General features: G+C 38.2%; 1 protein-coding gene across 2 annotated transcripts in view; it reads right to left on the bottom strand.

Annotated features, from left to right (window-relative positions):
- The window catches only part of RSU1 (Ras suppressor protein 1), a 112,808-nt gene that overhangs the window by 71,356 nt on the left and 17,142 nt on the right, over positions 1-24,310 (bottom strand). For both annotated transcript variants that reach the window (XM_054817309.1, XM_054817310.1), the window contains exons 4-7: positions 11,485-11,605; positions 7,743-7,861; positions 6,178-6,260; positions 5,793-5,907 (exon numbers count right to left, since the gene is read on the bottom strand). In XM_054817309.1, coding sequence (XP_054673284.1) covers positions 5,793-5,907; positions 6,178-6,260; positions 7,743-7,861; positions 11,485-11,605 — 438 coding nt within the window. The remainder of the gene's footprint in view (positions 1-5,792; positions 5,908-6,177; positions 6,261-7,742; positions 7,862-11,484; positions 11,606-24,310) is intronic.

Below are 24,310 nucleotides of genomic sequence, written 5' to 3' on the forward strand. Positions count from 1 at the left end.
CTCATGACTCAAATTAATTTCTCCAACATTACTAACGTAGGAGACACCATTTCCTAGAAGACCTATAAGTATTGCTAAGTTTCACCAATTTCTTTCTTTGAAAGGTGACACGCTGGAAAAACCATTCCATTCATGCTCTGTGTAACAAATGTCAGGCGCTGACCGGGATCTGGAGGAGCAAGCCCGACAGTCACTGCTAAGTGTTCCCGGTGAAGAAACCCAAGAAATGCACTATGCAGCAGACGGTTTCTGGAACAAAGGGAATTAACATGATGTCAAAGTAGTTTAACATCAAAGACGTTTTAATGGCACAGGAAGTATTACAGGCTTAGAGGATCAGCATCCCAATTTATTTTGAAATATATTGCACATTTTTTCCAACCTCAGAAACTCTCCTGGGATTCTCAATTACACATGAACTCAACAGAGCATTCTCTCTTTGAAGGGTCCTTATCAGGCCAAAATCTAGTTAATTTAAAAATATGAGTTCAAAAAGGATTCACTGTATTGCTTTTGCCCCACACCTTTGAAACTTCCATTCAAACACAGGTTGCCAAGTACTCAGAAGAGCAAAACCACTTTTAAGTACTATGAAATATGTAAAATGAACCAAATTTAACAACAAATATAACATTTGCTCAGATGGCTCTAATTACAGTACTCTTACCTACTGCAGCTCCGACAGAACAGATGAAATATTTGCTGACAGAAACATCATTATTATGCTGATGGTACTTATAATCAGAGTACAGTCAACATTAGGAAAGCCTACACACACACTGTAGCAATCAACAGTAGTACTTGCATATTTCAAAAACTAATGTAAGATCAAATCTGAACCTTGGGAATTTTGGCAAGGAGTACAGCAGTGTAAGGAAATGAATGCCTGTGGTGTAAATCTTAATGATGGGCTATAGAAAACATCTTTCTGCGTATAACAAAACTGCAAGTTGTCATCTCTTCCCATACACCTTAAATCCCGTCAAGTACTTTGTGGACTCTGCCTGGTTTCTAACCACACAAAAAGTGGTGGGTTTTGATGGTGTTGGGTTTTTTTTTGTTTGGGTTTTTTTTTAACTTAAAATAAGTCTAAAATGAGAAACACAATTAGAATATTCACAAATTTTCAGAGATGTTTTTCTTACATAAATAATCTGTCCGTGACCTATCTTGTTGTGTACAATTTTCTATTACTCCTTAACTAATAACTGCTACATCAGTAGTCCCAGAAAACAAGTTATTCTGTTTATCCACTGGGAAGTTCAGTAAAGCTCCTTACTTTCTTACACCACCTTTGCCTTAGTTCCAAAAGTAGAAACAAGTAATTTTTTTAAAATTGCAAGATATCAATTAGTTGTTCCAGTACTCAGAGCTGGTGTCCAAAAAGCCCCAGGATATCCCAGCTTCTGACAAGCACCACAGACCTCTATTTGCAGGTGTGAGCACTGTTGTGTTGTGGCACAGGTAGAGTGCAGCGACAGTTTATACTGAAATAAGAAAAGTTGGGCGTTTACATCAAGTATATTAAGAAAAGAAATATCTTTTGTGAAATAAGTGATTTCTATGTTTGCACATGCCTGTTATAATTACCTAAGTAAACTATTTCGTTTAATATTAACTTGAACAAACAACTGCAGCAACTATTTTGCATAATATAATATTCATTCACAAATTCTAGAGTCATTTCAAAAGCCTAAATTGTAAAATGTCTTCCTGTGATGGAAATATTGAGACTTTTGGCAGGATTCCTTGAACTTTCTATTTAAAGTCAATCCTTTGTCCACAGAAGATAATTTAGCTGTTCAAAACTAAAAAATGATGAAAGAATTACTTAGCCATTCTGACATACAGATTTAATTTACAAAATGTTTCACCCTCCTTGAAAAGGAATATGGCTTCTTACCCCATCAAGCTATGGTTTGGGTTTTTTTTCTTTTTTAAAGAGCTTGAATCTTCCATTTTTCAAGTATGTACCTAACTTCATAGTTTTCATATTGTGTCCCTTTACCTGAGGAACTTATTTTATAAACTACAACAGCATTGAATAGCATACTTAAAAGCCATTGATGCCAACGTTCAGTTTTGGAAAAGATGGTAATTAAAAATGCATCCTTAGAAATCATTGCTCTTCCCACACGCATAAACATGAGCGAACTCCATGTACGTGTGTGCACACATGTTTGTTGGCGGCAAGGTAACGAACACAGTCAACATTAGAATCTGGGTTTTAAAAATCATTCCATTTGTTTTCACATCAAAACTGCAAACCTACAGATAAGCTAATGACATTCTCTGGGTGGCTACTTACATTTAGCTACCATTTTGTGAATATTCTGCACCATATACTACTCTTACATTCCTGACTCTCTAAGAAGATCTTTTACGTGGCACATATGGGTCCACCCAGATGACCATACAATGAACTTAAACCACCACCATTGATCTTACTAATTGCATCTGCCACTTTACATGGTTCTTGTTTCTACTCGGCTTTCTTTCCAAACACTGTTCCAATTGTTAAATGGTCAGAATACACAAAGTGACAGATTTAGTGCTTCCTTGGCAATTTATATAACTGACTGCAACTCTGTTGTTGCAGTGAATCATGATTTATTTGTCTCACAATGCAGCACATAACCTTTTAAATGCTAGGGAAAAAAATGCCAGCGCCTCTTTAAAGTTTATATATGACTGCCCACCACCATTCCTCATGAACGGGGTTTTGAGAGACAAATGATAAAAACAAGCTGCAAATTCCACCCACCTACTCCTGGCCGTTTCCTGCATTCATCACTCCAGTGTACTATATTTACAGACAAGCACCCTCACCCAGAGCACCAGTACACTCTTCTAGACCCCTCTTTTCCTTCTGGTCAAGAATATTTTTCTTAAATTAGTGATAGGTATTCTCTGCTAAACACAGAGGAGGATAATACTGATCTCCCTGAGCCCTCTTACTGGCGTGTGCCACGCTCAATCACATCGGGTGAAATTAAGAGCAGACTGCAGGGTTTTATTTATTGGTATCTCTCTCCATTCCAAAATTGTGATCCCAATCCCTGTCTGTGGCCTTTTCTCATACTCTACTCTCCACGCCTTCTCCTGCACTTATTTCCGTTACCTTTAAAAACCAGTTTAATGTACTCCTCCCCTTCTCTTCATTCAAACGCACTACTTTATTCTGGTGTTTATATTGTGCCCATCTCCCTGGTAAATGAACATCTAATGACTCATTGTTGTCCATCAGTGCCCGAACTAAGCCAGTCAAAAGCCTTCAGCACCTTTAATTATGAAAGTGATAATGAGAGAGGAAAGATTGTTTACTTTAAATGGAGCAGCAGTACCTCCAATTAATGCAAATAGGATCTGCTCATTGAAAAGCTATTTATCCAACATGGACAGCACAAAGTATTTGGATAGTTCTTCTCACATTATAATTCCATTTTAAAAATTTAGGAGGGAGAACTCAGAAAGCAGATAAAATTGTTTTTCCCTCAGATGGCGACTGTGGAATTAAGAGTACATTCATTAGGGTGTAACACTCACATACCACCTTTCACTGGCAGACTTTAAAACTGTCTGCAAAGGCGTGCTTCTCTACATTGCCCTAGTTTGCAGAAGGGAAAATAGGGCTGCACAGAAGTGACTTTTCTAATCAGTCAGCAGATTCATGCTTGCCTGTGGCCTCCTCCTACTGGACCCCAAACAAGCCCTCCAAAGCCCAGCCTGGTGCTCCATTTACTAAAATCCATTCCCTAAATGTTTGCCTGATATTTAATAAACAAGAACATTGCTTTGCACAGTGAATATGTTTGCAAGTTGCACAAGTAACAAATCTACTTCAATGTAATGTTCTCTGGAAATATGCCCCAAAATCTAGGCTATTTTAAATATTTGAGATAGTTCTAGCACTACACATGGCGTAGACTGCAACAGAAATTATGCCAGCTGATCATGAATGAGGATCTTGGATAAGACCATAAAATGAAACACTGGTAAATGAATACATGAAGAGGAAAGTATAATTTATAGAATAGCATTTGAGTAATAAAGAACAGAGGTGACAAGGACTTAAGCTGTGTCAATGCACCTCATCCTGATCAGGTGGGGCAAAATTACAAGTCCTTTTTCTACCAGATAGTGATATTGCTCTATAATGCAGACAAACGTTAACTAAAAGGAGAAATACTTTCCTTGGCCATCCGGAGTTTTGCAGGTACGTGCAAAATAAGCATCAAGAATTTTGTTTCAAACGTTTCCATTTGGTTTGGACAATGATGGTAAAACCATTTACAGTGAATTTGCTATTATGCTTGTACGGCAGCAGTATGTTTAGAACATTTAATTAGCCACAGAAGGTGGTTAGACTCAGTGCAGCATTTAACTTCCACTTTCTGGAAAAAACAAGGCTATAATTTAGGAAGCTACATAAAAGTACATTTACAGACACTACATGCTTCTGAAATGTATTGTGTTGAAAGAGACTTTATAAATAAATACGACTTTGACAAAAATCTAAAGAAAGTATACCTGTGTCAAGGAATAAACATCTGAAATTAAGGAAATAACAGCAACTTTCATCCACCTGTGGTGAGGAAAAAAACCAAACACCTCAGCATCGTATAGTCTGCTCCATTGATAAAGGCAAAAAAAGCCACGGTGGGTAAACAAACGAGTCAAAACAAACATCTGTCCCCCCTCATAGAAAAAAAAAGCAGACACTTTGCTGTATAAAACAAAAAGCATATATTACAGACTGTCACATTTATTCACACAACCGCCACATTCTCTAATGGGTCAAAGCAAGTTCTTGTGACAACATATTATTTTGCTTTATCATGCTAACTTCAGTCACTATCCTTCAGAATTTTGGGAACTAGTATTTGGAAGGTATTAGTAGAAACAAAAAAGCTTCCCTATACAACTGTCCACAATAACAAGAAACAAGGAATAAACCCTGTGTAACAGATGTTTCAACAACAGGTAACTGATGCAGCTACATTATTCCCACAAAAATATTTTATGACAATCTTTAAAAAGATCTGAAACCAAATTCCGGCTAGGGCAAACAGGCACAACTTCTACTGAAGTTAATGCCCCTCAGGTAAAATGGAATACTGCAATACAAATTCAGCAAAATCGATACTTAAGTTTCAAAGAAATACTCTACCTTATAGGTTGAAAGAAGCCACTTGTAACCATATTTGAATGGCCAGTATCACAAATTCAAAGTACATCAACCAGCTCCACTGCTTTAAGTGAAAGAGCTGTCAACTCACTAAGAAAGGTAGGCTACTGAAACAGAAAAACAAAAAATTCCTCTAATTTAGCTGTATTTTACTCTTGTTGATCAAACTTCTATTTTTATAGGAAAACTCACAAAAAAGTCACTTATACTGCTGTAATTTTTGCTTAATATAATTTTGGCTGATCCAAACAGTGTTCTCAAAACCCAGTCAGAGACAATAGCAGCTTTGCAGACCAAGTATTTCTGATATGTTATGTAAAGCAAGATGCTATATACAAATTTGCAGCCAGGTGTACTAATACACAAGGAAAACATAACATGTAAAAAACTAATAAAACCAAACACACATCGTCTTCTGGACACTCCTGCATATCCAGTAGGACTGAAGAAGTGAGTGTTTCTCAGGGGAAAGTAAATATTAGCAGCAATGATGACTTCAGCGTAATCATTTCCTACAGTTTAACAACTGGTTTCATTTCAGAGGAAACGCAGTGCATCATTATCGTTATTATTCAAATAAATAAATGATTATCCATAATCTTACCTAGTTCTGGGGGCAGCACAGTAAGACGATTTCCCTGGATATGAAGTTCCTTAAGCTGAGTGAGCTCACCGATTTCTTTAGGCAGCGATATCAGGTCATTGTCTCTAAGACTCAGCTAAGAGTGAATACAAAGTAGTCAGAACAATTTTCGGTTACCATAAAGCAGCCTAAAACAGAACTCTGCTCCCTCTGCCCCCACCTCTCTCCTAAACACCCAATTCTTCCAATTTATTTACAAGTGTCTGCTGGTAAACAAGAAACAGTTCCAGGTGTAGTGGTCTATTCCTGCAAACATACCCTACTACTCCTCAAATTGACCAGATTCTATTCCTACAAGCATTGCAAAAGTGAATTGATTTTCCAAGAATTTAGATAAATTACTTACTATCTGCAACTTTGTGAGCTTCCCAATATCTGGCGGCAGGATTTCAAAATCGTTGTCACTTAGATAGAGTGCACGCAGGGTGGCTGCAAATTAAATAGCAATATATAAACAGGGTGGCATATAACCCAACCATTTGAGGTCTAATCAATAAAAGGGAGTCAGGTTTGATTAATAATCCTTACTTGGTGAAAAGCCTTTGACATACCCAGGGCTCACAATAATAACAAGCAGGTCAAACTTAGATTTACTAGCTTACTGTATTGTTGGTGAGTTCAGGAAAACATCTATATTCAAAAGGACTGGCACAATTAACAATTTCTACAATAGTAGACTCTGGCGGGTTCTAGCATACAGTCTCAATGCTCAGATGTCAGAATACAGTCATTACTCTATTGCCCCCGATTCTTATTTATTACATCAATTTGCCTCCTAAACAAACATTTAAAAAAATTATCTGAGCTTTTTGGACAAACACACATCTATGTTAAGCTCTGTAGAAAGCACAGCTTTACACTGTCGAAGAGACCCGAAAAGAGAGTAATAGAGAAGACTCAAATTGTAGAATTTGTAATTTCCATGCCTAGCCTCTATGAAATTCACAGAAGAGTGACCCAGCACAACCACGTAGCTTGCTATTATTGAATGAGCACACATGTCAGTTCGGAAAAAAAAAAAAATTAAAATGGAGATTCACAAAGACCTGTTGGGTGCAGCGGGAAGGAAGGTGGTCAGGTCAGCAAAACCAGAGAGGAGATCCCATTTGTCCTACGCAGTTTACTCCTCCTCATCATTTCACTAAATGCAACCATTTTTAATAACGCTAACTTAAAAATTTCCCTCTGCCAGGTTACAACCACAAAATCTCTCAGACAGCAGCACTCCTCTCCCCTCACCTGTCACTTTTGCTGCTAAATGCACTGATCCTGAAGCCACTTCAGCATAGTACACTGAAAAGAGGTAGCAGAATCACTAAAATCCAGAAAGTGCCAGAATTCGAGTTGCTTAGGCAACCATAATGCAGCCCTTTTGCACATATGCATTACAATACCTTTATTTTAACTCAGAGTGTGTATTTTTAACACATGCAAAGGTCAGCTCAGCTCTACCATTCCTGTGCCAAGCTTTGTAACCTTAGCATATTTTTAACATACTGGACACTTCAACATCCACACGTTGCTAAACCTATTTCAGTAATGAACCATCAGGAACACAATTGTTTCCAGAATCAACACACAACAGTTGCCTTGGAAAACAGTTCATTTTTGCCTGAGGCTTGCAAGCTTCCATGAAATTTTAACTGAGTATGGGACCCAAGGAAATATTACTTGGAAGAAAACTAATATACCATTACTAACCAAGTTTTCTCATGTCCAATGGTGTCAGGTGACTGTATATCAGTGATAAATATTGCTGAGCTATATAGAAATATTCAAGAGTTATTCAAAGAAAACCATAAATATCAGAAAAATTCTGTTGGAGTTGTGTCTCTGTCAAGTAAATTTCAGCTGCAGAAAGCAAAGTACCATATCATGAAGATTTGTAGAGTATCTAGAAAAGTTTCTTACTCAGATAGAAGAAGTTTCCTGGTAGAGAACTTTCATTTAAGTTGTTGTAAGTCAAGTCAAGAACCTCCAGAGCTGGTAAAGAGCCAAATCCCCTTGGCAAGGTGTTTAACCTGTTCATGCTGTAGGTAAAGAGGAAAAACCAGAACATGACATTAGTATTCACTTCATCTAGTGGGAATAATATATGCAACAACAGTTTCATTTCTAAAAAGTGTAATCTACACCAAGCTTCCCTTTTGTTTTGAAAAGGGGTTGATGCTACAAGATACTGAGCAAGCCTTTTGGAATGCAGACCTTTTTTTTATGTCTCACTCCCATAAATACGCCCCAAACTCATGTACTCGCAAGGGATCCCGTCCGTTATGTCAATCAACAGCCACCTCTGAAACATGAAGCACAAGGCAGAGAGGTGCCACACACAGCGCTACACTTGGCTTAAACAGCGTGCCACAGAGAAAGCTGACCCTTGGTAGATGACCTATCTTTTAGCTAAACTACAAATTATGTTTTTACACATCATCCCAACCATCTGCTATTCCACCATACCACATAGTTCTTCACCATGGTACCAAATACAAAGAGGAATACCTCAACCGCATGGTATTTATGTTCACTGATAATTGCTGCTCAAACCCCTTCTTAAGAACAGCAAATTTGTGTCACTAGAGAACTATTGATGCAGATGGAGCATGAAGTAAATAAAATGTCAGTCCTCTGATTGATGAGGCTTAGTCTAAATATAGCTCCTTCAGCCAGTCTTAGAGCATTTAGGAGAGCAGTTCCCACTGGCAACAGCCAGAAGAACATGGGGAAAGCTAACAGAAAGAAAAGGTTTCTCTGATAACCTGGACCAGACAAGCTACAGAAAACAGTAACTTTTCTCTGACCTCAAAAGGCTTGAACAAGGTGATCCAGATAGTCACTAGAGCTGCTGCAATGACAAAGAAAGGCAAGGAGCTGGAGACTATATTCATGGAAGCTTACCGTTTGTGTACGAGCTAGAGCTCTGGCTGCTTATCGTGTGAACAGAAAAAAGCTACCAGCTTATTACTCACGCTGTTCCTATTTCATGTACACCAAACATGTAGCTTGCATGTATGGATCTTGTTTCAGTTGTCACTTGGGTTTGAAAGTAGAACAGAGAAGTATTTTCAGGAACAGCATGTACAGGTAGCAATTCTGAAGAATTGGATTTTATTCTCATGTGATGCTTGGAAACAAGTGTGACATTTCATGTTATCTCTAAACATATTCTGAATTTGACTCTCCTTCAGATGCAAAAGTGATAAATAGCAATAGCCATAACTGATGTCAAGAGGTGACATAATGTGAATGTATGAAGCATGAGGTAACACTAAAAGCTAGGAAAGCTCAAGACCAAGTATTGACAAAGTTGGGTACCCAAAAATAATTAAGACTTTTGGCTCTAATGTCTAGGGCCTTCCCTCCCCCACGCGATATCTGTCAAACAGTGTGCTATGCTATATGAAACCTACTATGAAATACATCTGTAGAACAGTTAGTAAGCCCATCTTCTAAAAGCTCTTTGGACACTGAATTCAACACAAGAGTAGCTGCACCTCCAGATTAAGCATGATGACTACACACCCATGTGAGCAAAGGCAGGAGAAGCACATACAACATTGCTTTTACAGACTCTCAGATACTAATCTCACCTTTCCTCTCCCACTTTTGCATAAGCCAGCCCCACCAGAACAAGAACCTGTAGAGATCAGCTCTCTGTAGCTGAACTCTGTATGAAGTCTTCGTCCTCCTCATCTCCCATTAGAAGTCCTACCAGGGACATGCACCTAATATTACTGTTGTAGTAGTAGCTATTAAAATACAGAAAGGCATTCCCCACTGTCACTGTTTTAAAAACTGATCTTTATATTAAATAGGACTAAAAAAAGCAGCTCCTTTTTCACTAGTAAAAAGAATAAGTGGCCCTACTGGCCTTCTCTTTCGTAAGCAAGGAACAGGGAGAGAAAGAGTGTTCTTATTGACAACAGGCTGAATGGTATCTGATCTTTGGCATGGGAGAAAAACCAGCTCAAAGTCCCTGTCCAGCACAAGTTCAAACACTGAACTTGTGCCACACCTGCCTTACAAACTTTTTATTTCAAGCTCTCAGTGCAGCAGTACACCTTCCCTCTTTCCACCCCATCACCTAACCTTTCTGCACCAAAACCCTCCCCAAAATAATCTATGCTCTTATTCAAGGTTCCCCTCTCCCTAGAGGGCTGTTTTGATGCCCTGCCTGTGCACATGCATTGCATATGACAGGAGGGTTTCTGGGCTGCCCCCCAGCAAACTACTAGAGCAAAACAGTTTCCTCTGACTCCAAGGACCTCTGAAGCAGAACCCATTTTGCAGCACTAAAGCTGGGCTGCAAATCCTGTGCCTGGAAGATTATGGATAAAGAGGGCATTAAGAAGGAAGAGCATTTAATCTACAAGATCTTGGGCCACATGACACAGGAAGGTGGCAACTGTGGTTCCAGAAATGTCTGCTGTCTTAACCCCACGTGGACTGTTGCACTACATTTTTTTTACATTAATGAAGACCAGTATTTGAACTACACTAACAGTTGTGACTGTTTTAATCCATGGAAAGAGCCCAACTTCTTCCTCCCTCCATACACTGCAAACACTTCTATATGCCATTCCAAAAATATGGATTTAATGCCCAAGATATATAGAATCCTGATCATGAATTAATATTTGCTCTGAAAAGCAATTCCAGGTTCAAACATATATTAAGGCATACTAGAGATCTAAAGAGACCAAATAAAGACCAGAGAAGACAGATCACCATGAAAACATTTACTGGTATTCCAACAGTTCAAGACGCAATGCAATTATCACCACTTTACAACAGTATACCCAGATCCTAGTGAAAATAATTTGGTATTTAAAATAGTTTTAAAAAAAGTTTAAGGTGTTCAGCCGTTTGAATTTATAAAATACAGACATTCTTTCTATGAGAAACCCATAAAGCTAAAGCTTACCCCTATCAGTGCTTTCCTAAGTATTTACACTCTAAATTATGCTCAGTTAAAGAAGGTTCTGTGCTTCACATTTATTTTCTTAATAATTCAAGAAAACCTTCCGCAACTGTAGTTATTATAAAGTATCACCAAGTCTACTAGGATATAGTATCTGAACACTTAACAGGAGTGCCTTTGACTCAAATTCAGTCAATATTAGCTCTTTGAATTAAATGCATGCCACATTTAAAGATTTGCTGCTTCTTTTACAAGTTTACTAGAAATTGAAATTTCTGTAATCCCAAATTCAGGACTTTAGAATTAAAGTCCTAAATTAACGTGGAAAAATTAGCATTTGGGTTTTTCTGGTTATTTTTGTTTGTTTGGGTTTTTTTGGTTTTGTTTTTTTACAAAGCAGAATAAAAAATAGAGCCTGGCTCTTAAGCAGCAACCATAGAATTAAGAGACAGTTGCTAGGGAAGTAAAATTCAATAACCGTTAAATTTGACTTCAGTATTAGATGAATGTGAGTTGCTGTTGCCCTTAAACAGTTATCAGTATACCAGAGTAAGTGCTTGATCTCTTTTGAGTATCCAGGACACTACCTAAACACTCTGAAGCCATAATTGCCAAGTTATCCTCACAAACACTTTCAAAAAGAAACTTTAATAGCAAAACATAAGTTTCAGGTTCAGTTGCGACAACATTTGACAGTACCTCTATTACTGCAAATTTTTGCATTAAGATACGCACCCAAGATTCAGGTGTTTGAGCTTCTGAAGGCTGCTAATCTGTGTAGGCAGCTCCTCAATCTGGTTGTTGAAAAAGTTGAGCACTTCTATGTTTCTCAGGTCTGCGATGTTTGCTGGCACAGCTGTGGGAAAGTTTTCACAGTGAGAGACTGCAATTAGAGCAAGCTACCTAGACTATAGATGCTCTACCAGCACCTGTCTTCTGTGCTGTTTGTGCAGTGGCTGACAGTAGAAACAGCATCTAATAGCTATTGCAATAAAAGCAAAGTTTATTTCAAAAAAGCCTGAGAGCAGTCACTCTGTACTCTTCAGAAAATAACTACCAGTATTGTAAGATATTTTGACTAACAAAGACCATTGCAGAGAGAGACAAGAACAAGAAGTGCTCTCCTAGACTAACAGAGAGAAGCAGGCCATCCTCTGAGTGCGTGTAGCACACACAGGTCTCAAAAGAGCAGAGCCTAAGAGACTCAGATCATTTCATCGTTTGAGTTGAAAAATGAATGATACAAGTAGTTACACCAAGACAACAGTTTTATTAAAGGTCTTTAACAGCAAACAAGAAACAAAAATGCATTTTTAGAGATGGCCCATTCCACTTACTGCTTAAATAATCTAGTATCCAAGTTCTTGTCCATTTAAGATACAACAAAGTTTACAAAAAATTAAGTTCAGCCCTAAAAAATGAACTGTTTAGCCAAGCCCATTTTCAGTTACCTCCCATGAGTGAATAACTAACTGATCAATACACATACATGGCTACATTGGATTACCAACAAATCAATATCTGGTCATTATCCAGAAATATGAAAAATAAGGCAGAAGCACAATATGAACACGCCTGTGCACATGAGGTTAAAAAGCTATTCAGATTTGCATTTTTTCCCCCTTCAACACAGCGAGGTTTAACAGACAGCTGAGGTTTACACAAAAGGAGGTTGGCAGATCACCTGCACTGAAGCTTGCACCTGCGTTCAATATTCACCTTGGTTCAGTCTCAACTCTGACTGCATCAGGAACCCACAGAGTGCACATCTAAATAATTAGAAGTTTTTATGAGGCCATGATTTTCTTTTATTTGTTGGCATGAGGCAATCTCAGTCTTAAAATGGAGTCAATAATGTTTACAAAGCAGAACATTATAGTATGCCATATCTACTAGATTATAAGTCTAATTACATTGTGAACAATAACGGGATCCCTAACAAACACTTTAATTACACTACATAAATATCACTGTTGAGGGTCATATTCATTGCAGGAGATTTTTAGCAGACTTTTTTTTTCAAAGTCATTAGGGCAAATCTGAACATTTAAAAGCCCTCCCTTTGTGGTATTTTCCAACTGGTCCACGCGCATCTGTCACTCAATGAGAGCAAGAATTATGTGCCTTCAGAAAGTAAAGGGTAATGTACTACTACTGTTGTTTTAAGTTATTCCCTAACAGAAGTTAACTGAGGATTTTAATTGACATAATTCAGCTGTTTCCAGCCTCAATATTTCACCAGAATAGTAATTACCAGTATTAAAATGTTTTCCTTTCAGAAATTAGACTTTATAATTTGACTTTGATGAGATGCAATGGACTGGCAAACCATATTTCTGCTCTTCTCAAACAAATACTATGTTTATGCAAGACTAGGAATCAGAAGTAGTAGCAAATACAGGTTTTAGTTTAGTCAAAGCCTAAACAATACAGAGACCAAATACAATTCTCCTGAAGTTACGCTGTTGATGCAATTAATAAAAATTTGGTATGACTAATACTACTAAAAATTTGGTATCACTACAAAGGAAGCCCATGAAACTTTTTGATCTTAGTATGAGGCCGGACTACAGAAACCGTCAGACTACAGAGACAATTTGTTAGTGCTACCCTCATGTGAGGAAAGCCAGCAATACCTGATGTGCCTTTCAGTTGAATCAGGGTTGGTTAACAAGCACCTCACATTTAGTCAGTCCTATTCACAGTGGATTTAGTTGCCCAATGACCTCCTGCATCATGGAGTAGCAGCAAAGTTGTTCTGCATCTGTGAACAGACTGCAAGATGGGGACAAGTACCCTCCAAGCAGCCTGACACAGGCCAAACAATAAGCGACATCAAAGCAAAAAGCTGGTCTCAGTTACTGAGCTACCTTGAACTAGCAACACTGATTTAGTGGATGTCTCCTTTCAAATACCGGCCCAAACTAGCTTGCTTCTCCCCTTAAGAATAAATGAATTCTGAAGTCAGAAGTGAGATACAAGCTTAAGCTAGGAGACTGTGGAGAGAGGAAGAATCATTTCTAGGAGGAAGGTGAAAAGTCATCTTAATGTAGAGAAACAACCCAACCAAACAAAAAACCCACAAAACAATCAAAAAACCCCCCATGAAACTGCCTGGAAAGAGATGACATATAGACATCAAGACAGGAAGAAAATGGCTTCCAGAGATTTGTTCAGGACGATTACACTTGCACTGAAGACCACAGCATCAAAGAACCCTAGTTTCAATGGGTAACTACACAGCTGAAGAGTCAAATTCTACCTGCTCATCCCACTTGCAAACACGGGACAAAAATTCAACTTCCCTTAGCTAGTTTATCAGAGGGGGTTTTTATTTGGTTTTCTTTTGTCAGGGCACAGGTATGAGTAAGTGTCCCTAGTGAACAATACAAGTTGTGTCCTTGCACACTGTCCACTAAGTTTCTGATATATCTGTATAATTCCCAAATACTGTATTTCATGTTGTGCATTGCACTTAGGATACTTTATACCATTATTTTCTTCAAGCCATACTAAAAGCTGCGTGGGTAAGCAGGCTGAGATGAGAAAAAGGCTAAAAATTTAGCAAAGGATTTGGATGAAATACTTTGTGTCTCACCCTGCTAAATAAAAATAAAAAGCCCCAATCCACAATTGTATTTTTTGGTTTGGATGGAGGGGCTGGAGGTACTTCATAAGAAGGAAAAACAGAAGAGTAGGTCAAGACCAGGCTTGTGGTGGGGAAAGAGGACTTTTTCCTGTAAAAGCTCATTTTCTGATTCAACAATTCAGATTCAGTTGCAACATGAATGAATGCTCTTTTGGATTCAAAGAAAAACAGACCGAAATTAACTCCTGTACTGGTCTTGTAGTTAAACTGCACAGGTTCAGTACCTTCAGGTCTGAGAATCACTTAGGTTGACTAGGCAAGGTTGACTAGGCATATAATGTTCTCTGTCCTGAACTTTACACGACTAAGTGCATCCCTACTACCATCCCACTGTTATGTTGCAAAATGCTTCCCAAATATATAGCAGACTGCCAAATACCAAGAAATTCATGTTCTGGCAATACTGAATTCCACTTGAGCCACCTTCTCATGATGAGCTGTAAGAGTGAACTGTCAGCATCCTGGTTCCATTCACCCACATATTTACAGTACGATCCACAGTGTCTTAACAACTCTTCTAAGACCATCTGCTGCCCAGTGTCATTAACAACTAAACTCCCCCTCAGCAAATGCTAGTAAAATTTGGCAGCCCAATGCCTTTGCATTCTCCTGGGAAGCTTCAGTCACATCATGAAGGCCCATTCATATTGAGTTCCACTTCAGAAGACCAGGAACAGCTTCCTTCCCCTTGTTCAATACTGGAAGTTGCATACAGTGATTCACTGTGGCAGCTATAGACTTCACCTTGATTTCAAGAGTTTGGTTGAGAGTGAAAGAGATGGTCTACAGGCTGTACACCAAGGAATAAGAGGACTTTCTTTGTGCTTCTGGAAATAAGGATTGGTAACTTGTTATACTTCAAAGCATTTAAAAACAAATAGGCTCTTCTTTGCCTTGAAGTTAGTGACAATTCTTTAGGTACTAAAACATATTCTCATCAGACCAGCCTTTCACCCAAGGCAAGTTATTACATTTTATTCCTACATAAGCAGCAGCTGTTCAAAAGTTTGGATATGATTTCCAAAACATACATAAGAAGGATAAAATGCTTCTATTCAATGCCTATATAACTCCACACCTAAGTGTCCTGGATCTGGACCTTAGTTCTCTCTCCGCATCAAGAACCAGAAGCCAACACTAGACATCTATCCTTACTAGAGGTCTGATGTTGCCCTCTGTTGGAGAACAGATACTGGGTTAGATGGACCTTTTCTCTGAGACAGATATCATGCAGAGCATTGTGCTGAGAACATTTACATCACAAAGCAGCTTGGAGTTAAGTGTCTCGGATGTAACCCTTTCTCATAAAGCAGAAAGTCAAGTGGTTCTCATATCACTACTTAGAACTGACATCTAGATCCAGTTCCTTTGGTACACCCAACATCTGACAAAAGAGGAAGAACACAGAAAATCAAAGAGGACAAAAGGAAGTGTGTTTTCTTCCCTCCAGTTCCACTCTGCCCCTCTTCAGTCATTCATCTAGGTTTCAATACAATTCCTCCTCTGGTGGCAGGGCCCTTCATACAGCTGAAAATGCACAGGCTTCACAAAGTCTCTATTCCTGAAAATGAACTCAAGTTTATTTCTCTTACAGCTTCTGTGAAGCAGTGGAAAACAGGAATCCTCATAACTTTAAAAGTAAACAAACTCTGGTGTTTGCAAGATTAAATCTCCATTTGCTTTTCATCTAAAAGATGAAATCTACACTGCTTTTTTGTATTTAGTAGGGACCAACATTAAATCAAACATTTCTGAAGACACTCTTAGTAAGAGATTCCCATATCAAAATTTCCTTTACAATTTAAAACTAAAATTTAAAACATTTTAGACAAGGAAGCTCAGATGAAAAATGTGACAAGAGTCAATAAACTACCCAATTGGACAAGTGAAATGATTTAGTAAAAATCTAAGTTTCCATGAGAGGAACACATGGTATGTAAACCAAGTTAAACATTTCACTTCATTTATACCTTAACACCGAACATTCAAAATAAACATTGTCTCATTGCTGCTTGGAAAATAGTATCTGTAATACCTGCCTGTTCATAAAACTCTGCGTGAGTAAGCTTACGATCTCCGCAATAAATTCGATTCAAAGGCTACAGAAAACCTCCCATTGAATTCAATGGGTTTTGAATCAGACATCAAGTGAAATAAGAATTTTAATTATTTAAAATATGATTAGGTTTTTTGGCATTCACTTCTTTAGAAACTTCAAGCTACAAAATCCCTGTTTTTTCAGCACGTTTCTTTAGTTAATGAAGTAATTTCACAGTACCTAGGAACATAACGTTCAGTAGTACTCCAAACCTTTACAGGTTCTAAGGGAATATTTATCCAGAAGAGCTATTAAAATAGCACTACTTGTCAGAGAAGAGATTTATAAGACTATGCCAGTTTCTCATTAAACTGTTCCACTTAAAAGCTGGTCAAGAGTCATAGAGAGTAAAGAGAACTCAATACAGACTTTTGAGAGTGCTGTCAGTCCATTGGAGATCCCAGGTAAGGTTTTCTTGTCAAAAACAAGAATCTACTTCCTAAGTCTGAAGTAAAACCTGTGGGCTGTACAATATAATAAACCCCGTTCTGCAGACTGTTGCTAATCCAGTTAGCGTCAACAGGAACTTTTCATGAGTAAGGATTCCTTAGAGTAAAGGTCAAAGACATGAAATGTTACTCACATTTCATGGAGGAGGAAGAATTTAGAATACTAAATATATAATGCATTCTGTGCATCCAATATAACTGTACTTGTGGAGCTGGAGTCATGTTTAGATTAATTTGACAAGGGTTCTGTTATACTGAGAGAGAAGCAATCAGCTTCACCAAAATGAAAGAGGAATTAGCAGAGGAAGAACACAACAGTTTTCATTTTAAATATTCATAGGCATGCTGATATCATACTTGGCAGTTAACTGGAGAAAATCCTGATCCTAAGTGAAGCATACAGTACTTAGTTTACACATTATATAGTTCAAGTTTCCCCTTTTGCCCTCCCTCCACTCTCTTCCAAAGATGGATACCAACCTTCCTCACACTGAAAACATTAAAACCAAACTTGCCTCCTTAATCTTCAGCTCTTTCCAGAAACCAGCAGAGTTCTTTTTTGCAATTATCCACAGAAGCACTGCAGTTATTAAAATGTTCTTATGAACATGTTTAAATTATACTATAGCTCACTGATGTGCTACTGTGCTAACAAAGCAATTTATCAATAAACAGTTTTAATTCAGAAGCCAGAGTCTAAGGAGAAGTGCTGTGAGCACAAGAAAGGCTGAGAAGAGACTGGGAATCAAGTGACATCTAGTGAAGACAAAGGACAAATCTGTTCTCCTCTGAGAAGAAAGCTTAAGATACACTTCAAAGTTTGGAAAGAAATACTAGAAACCAGGGGCTGAGGTTCGGAAGGAATTACTAGGTTGAAAATAAGTTAATTAACAGTAAAGAACTGAAACTATACCAAAATAGCTCACGAAGATCTGATGTTTGTTAGCTTTTTTACAGCAGTAAGGAACAGCACTGTTCAAGTGAGGATGGGTATAAAATGTCGACATAAATATGCTCCTTCATTACTACAAACAGTTTTGAAGAAAACTGAGTATTAGCCAAGCTTTTTGAATCAGGTGACATGCATGTGTAGCGGACCACAGCATCTTCAGCTTCAATAATTGTTTTGTAAGGAGTGCACAGTTCAGCCAAGATGCTTTGCTATCTTACTTTTATGGTCAGAAGAAAAAAGCTCCATGTGGTACACTATGCAAAAAGTTGAAGAACACAGGCTACATCCCCTTGTTACAGGTCAGATCATCTCTACGTGTTGATATTTCAACTGCAGGGAATGGTTAAGAAAAATAACTTCTGTAGGACTAAAAAGAACTTTAGCTGGTAGTGTTAAATTGAGATTTATTATTAGGCTTCCACCAAATGCAATTGCAAATGGTGTCACTAAATCTCAGTGAGTCTCCTTCAGGTGTTTAAGTTGTTTAAGCATGATCTTTGCAGAGTTTCACACTACTGCACAGTAGCCAGCTTTAGCTAAATTAAACCAGCTGAAGTTCAGCATGTTCACCTTCCCCTCCCTCAATATTCTCTTTACTTCAGTCTATTTAACATGCTTTCTGCAGTTTACAAGAGGGACTAACCAAAGATGCTCTGAACACCAGATCTTGAACAGATACTATAGGTTACCCCTCACAGGTCAAGGTCACTTCAGCCTCTTACTCAGGAATACTGATCTACTCTGTGCTAAGCAGAGCTTGTTTACAAAATACTGCTTTCACTCTGAGTATCTAACAAATAGTCCATAATTTCAGTTCATTTTATTGGACAGTATTAGCAGTTTACACTTTCTATACCACTGAAATGTTTGTCAGGTCCTCCCTGCGCCTCTACGTTAGCTGATCCCAGGCTTCAGCTGACTATACATTTAATTTCCAGCTACACCAGGTATTCCTCCTAGATAAGAGGAACCACGTTACCACAAATTGCCCATTCTCAGATAAAGATTAGGAAATTATTTCACCCGAAGGGTTAGTTCACTCTACAGTACAGGGCACCAATGGAAAGACTAAGAGGCCAAATAGGTGAGTGGTCTCAAGGGAAAAGCTGTGTCATCATTCACTTCAACACACCTGATTACTAGAAGAACAAAAAGAATACACAGAAAATAGAGCACAAAACCAAGTATGCAAGACTAAATCCAGTTTCTCCTCAGTCTAGATGAAATCTACCTTCTCACCTCTGTCCTTCAATATCAGCAACAAAAAAATCCCACTCAGCTTGTTAGACAGTAAATTCTTTAAGACAATACAAAATTAAGCTCTTTAATGAAGTCAGTTAACTCGTGCAACATTCATTAGCTTTGAAAATGCCAACTTCAATATAGTCTGTATTTGGCAAAAGGATTTGCAACAATTTTACATTACAGCCTATACATATAAATGGAGAAAGATAATTTATATGGGGCTCCCACAAAAAAATTTACAGCTATTTGAAGACCCAGGGAGATAAGTCAAGACACAAAAAATTTGTACTAAAACATATCAGAAAACACTGAGACTTAAAAAAAGGAGTAAATATGTTTGCTGATGCCTTTTAATACGAGAACAACAGCTTCTGAAGAACTATGTTAAAAACAAGTGATTTGTGTCTAGGGCTGTATTTAGTATGTACGCTTACTTATGCAAAACTGACTTCATTGCCACACAGTACAAACTTTGACAATTTAATTTATGCATAAACTGAGGTAGTTTCAGCATGCATTCTTCATACTATTACAGCACAAAACTCTTTCATAAATTATTCTGCTACATTCTCCCCAAGCTTCTTAAAAACAAAATTTGTATTATTTAAAGCTATAATGCTCTACCATCTGTACTTTCTCAGAACCAAAGGTTTGGGTTTTTTTCAGGAAGAAAAGAAAAAAGCTAACAAGGTATTTAATCTAAACATTTGTGCAGAACTGGAATGTCACAAATTTAGTAAGGCATATGTATGGGATCTCCTTTCCCCTCCTTCACACATCCCCCTGTGCACTGCATTCATAAAGATATTTCCCTTTAGAGATCCCTGCACTAGAAATAGGAAGTAAAACCAAATCAAAATATGTAATAAAAATGAAAGGCTTACAGTTAATTTAAAGTACTGCTTCCAAGCACAGCTGTGAGGCCACTATGAGGCAGAAGACTTGTGCTTTGGCCACGACCCTAGTTCCACTACGCAGACAGCTTACTTGCACCATTTTGGGGTATATCATGTCAGTACAACAGTGTGGAATGACTTACCAAATGGAAGCAGAGGCAGAAGCAAAGTAGAGGAGAATACAAGAAGCAACAAAGAGTAAAGAGTATATGGGCATCTAGTTCCCTCCAGAAGTCAGCAAGTTTGCTATATAAATAACCTGATAGCAGGCAAAATGCAAAGTGTCAGACGATACCAGTGGGAGACACCATAACACGTTTCAGCAGTCTGGAGAAGACAAAGCAGCTAGACTGGGAAGGAATTCAGGACAGACAGATGCAGTGTTGCTGTCTTTGGACTACCTCCAACACATCTAGGTATACATTACAGACAGAAAGGTCACTTATAAAGGAGATGCCCTAATATAAAAATGACACTAAGGGATTTTAGCAGCATGTTAAATAAGATCAAGGACACAGTCAGGAAGGTTAACAGCAATGAAGGGACAAGCTTCTGTGCTGGTCACGCACAGAGAGCAAGACAATTTAGAAGGAGATGGTAGAGCAGAGAAGCAGTAAGCTGTGTGAATAGGAAAACAAAGAAAGAGAAAAGTTTTGAAGTGGCCTGCTGGAAGAAGGCAAAATGCACAAGGATGATAAAGGCTGACCACGTGGCTGTCAAAGGAACATTATTGATGAGACACAGCTATTCTGACAGGATCAGAAAGTGAACTCAGAAACAAAATTCAAGTGTGGAAATGGGAACCAGCAGCAAAGAACTAATGGATCACCTCACAAAAAGGAAAGGACTAAAGATGAATAAAGGATTACACTTGAGAATCAAGGAAGACGCAGCAGAAAGAGCAGAGGACAGTACAGGACAGCAGCTCAGAGGAAAGGCAGAGGGAGACAGAGAACGTGACATCAGGTAATCTAGGGGAGGTCTGAGGAAAAAAAAAAGAAGTTGTTTCCAATCTCTCATCATTTGGACATTTGATAATATTGGGCAAGGTAACAGAACATGAGAGCAAAAGGATAGAAAAATCGTCAGGAGTGAACTATGAATAGCAGATGACTTTTGAGAACATTTAAAGGCAGCACAAGAATATGGTGAAGCTGGCGAGCACAGGATCACCTGAGGTTAAGGAGACTGAGGAGAATTGCAAAAACCAAGCTGCCGTCCACCACTACCTACCAGGCAGGCTGAATAGCTACCAGAAGCATAAGCGTCTTCCCACGAAAGAAACTGCTAAAGCTATTTAAACAGTGACCTCTAACGGACAAATCATATAATACCAGTACTTCCACTAAGCTGAAACACTCATGGACTCAGGTACAACCGGATAATGACCAAAAAAAGCTAGAATCTCTGAATAGATTCTCCAAATGATTACAACATCAATTAATCATCTCAAGTGGGTAAGTCAAATAACTGTTACAGTGCTTACAAGTCATCAAAAACTTACAGCATATCCCCAAAATACATGAAAATAAAACATGTCAAGTTGGCAGCATAATAGTTGCGCTCATATCTGTTGTCAATGCTGAAATAACTTTTAACATCCCAGCCTGCTTTCCAGTCACGTCTTCCCCTCTGTTCACTCCTGCGTTGGACTAAGTTAACCTGAGCTTCTGAAAGCTCTTCAAGCACATTTCCTATTCATGATGTAGTACAGGGATTTTAATTGTCAAACTTCTTCAGCATACTAAGCAAGGATATTAAGTGTGACTATACTAGGATGTGAAATTTTGTATACACTTGAAGTAGCTGGAGAATAGCTTGAGTTAGCCTAGCTATGTAAAGTGTAGAAGTTTTAGTACCACTTCATACTTAATGGCAAAATAGTTCATAAAAGCTGTGCTGCAAGGAAATAAAAAAGTCAGGTAAGGCATAAGCCACAAAATATATGCTCAGTTTCCTTTTAAAATGGGAGTTTCTCTATTGATAATTCTACTCCAATTATTGCTCACTTACAAATCTAGTGGCATAAGGGGACCAAAAAGGTGAAACCTCATCTACCCTGCTGACTTCACTTTGAGCCTGCAAAGGTACTTTTCTTTTTTCTCCAGTCCAAGGCAGCCATTTAGTGTTCTAGTGCAACCAATTCATAAAAAAAGCTAAGACAATGTGATACACAAACCTTATTCCCAGCTGTAAAAAATGCCCTCATACTCACTCATCTATTTTACACTGTCTCCCAGAGCTCCAAACCACCCTGCTTGAAAGGATGTGGGGTGAGTCCCAGAGTAGAAAAGACAGCCAAGCCCAGCAATATGCCTTTCCTCTCCCTGACCAGGGCTCCCCGAACATCCCTGTATTCTGCAATTCCCAACCTGTCCCCCCGAACCATTATGAAACCACGAACTCTAGCTGAAGAGGTCTGGACAAAGTAGGACAAAGTTTGATTTCAAGAACTTCTATGACAAATTCCTTTAATCCCACACAAGGGTGTCAGAAACAGCAAGTGGCCAAGGTTGCTGCGGACTTCAAGGGAAGGTACGTTCCACTTGAACTTGGGTGAAGCAGCCCTAAGTAAAAGTGCACAAAACAGTAGAATGTATACCCATAAAAATTATTACATTGCACAGAAGATGTAGAAACAATATTTGTGATTCACCAAACTGATCAATTATGGTTTCTGCAGAAGTATGTCCTGTAGCTCCAACTCCCTCCATATCCCTCCAGCACAGCTACCCTCATTCCCTACCACTATTCACGTCCTATTAACTATCCTACTGAGCAGGAGGTGAATGTCACTTTTATGTCCCCCAGCTACCATCAAATGACATGGAACAAAGACAACCTGGTCACATCTATCCAACTTAATCCACCACACTGAAGGGTAGATGTCCATTGCTCTACCACTCATTTCCACAAATTTGAGGAAAAAAATTATTCTATTTATTTTGATGTTTTGATGTGGGTTCAAAAGACACCTGGGTCAGGATCAGGCAACCTACACAGGCTAACAGCATAACCATGACTGTCATTAATTTTGCTTCTCAGCTATATACAGGATAGAAGGCTTTAAATCACTAAATGATGGAACAAAAAACACCCAGTACAATATATGGAGACACTGGCCCATATGTCTACATTAAGTTAAGAGAAAACAAATACTCACTTTCTCCCTCTGCTTTCAACTGGATTGTCACAGGAGACCCCAAAGTGGAATCATCCCAGGTTTGTCACTTACATAGCAACTGGTTCAACAAGACTGCAAAATCTCAGCTATTTAGCTTCTCCTAGCATTTGGCTTCTTATTTTGAAGCATAAAAAGTTCTCATCAAGCAGCAAAGGACAGACTCAGCTGTTTCAGAAGTTACCTAGAGCAGAAGCAGCCAGTTCAAGACTCCACCATTAGCACAGCACCAGGCAGCTGAGAAAAGTCCAGCCTAATATTCTCCAGGAAAAAAAAAAAATCCATGTGGATTTGAGTACATCTGATAATGAATGATTTACTGACATGTAAATGCACGAGCACCAGCAATATGAATGGCATACTAAAAATATTAACAAAAACCACACCACAAAAATATTCTAAGCAGTATGATGGATTTAATAACACAGTTCTCTTTCTTACTAATGAAACTTTACTTACTTTTAATAGAGTTTGCTGGCAAAAATATGAACTATGGTTACATAAAAAATATGCATATCCAAGTTTTTACATGTATTTATTCTTTCAGATAGACATATTTACTCTAAACAGCAGAAAAAAAGCAAGCAGAACACTCATTTAAATGGCAGAAAACTAGTAGAAGATGCTAATATGACCTTAGTGTATCATGTCAAGTGTCACTGCCACCAGCTTCCTAGTCATTTTAAGAACAATCTGCTAAGACAATTAATTGCATAGCTTAAAAGATTAGGTCAACAGTGTCAAATACGAGAATATGAACTTGAAATTTAGCCTTTTAAAAATGTGTGCTGTCTATTTAAATGTCTACATCAATTTGTGAAAGAATAGTAAGTTTCAGACTTGATGAGTTAGTTCTCAGGAGAAGCAGTGGTTTTACCTTCCCATAAGAGAAACCCAAACATAGCAATTAGAAAGGCTGACAGAATCCCTTGGCTGAGAGAACAGATATACTTACAGCCTGCTGATCTAAGGGCTGCTTTAGAAAAAAGTAATTAAAAGTTGAGATTTAATGTAGCACAATTTCAGAGTAGCAGCAATCCTTGATGCAGTATTTTGAGAACTAAAACTGCTTTAAACAAATGGTGTAGTCT

The sequence above is a fragment of the Grus americana genome, chromosome 2 (genome assembly GCF_028858705.1).
Source record: "Grus americana isolate bGruAme1 chromosome 2, bGruAme1.mat, whole genome shotgun sequence".
In the NCBI taxonomy this organism is placed as follows: Eukaryota; Metazoa; Chordata; class Aves; order Gruiformes; family Gruidae; genus Grus; species Grus americana.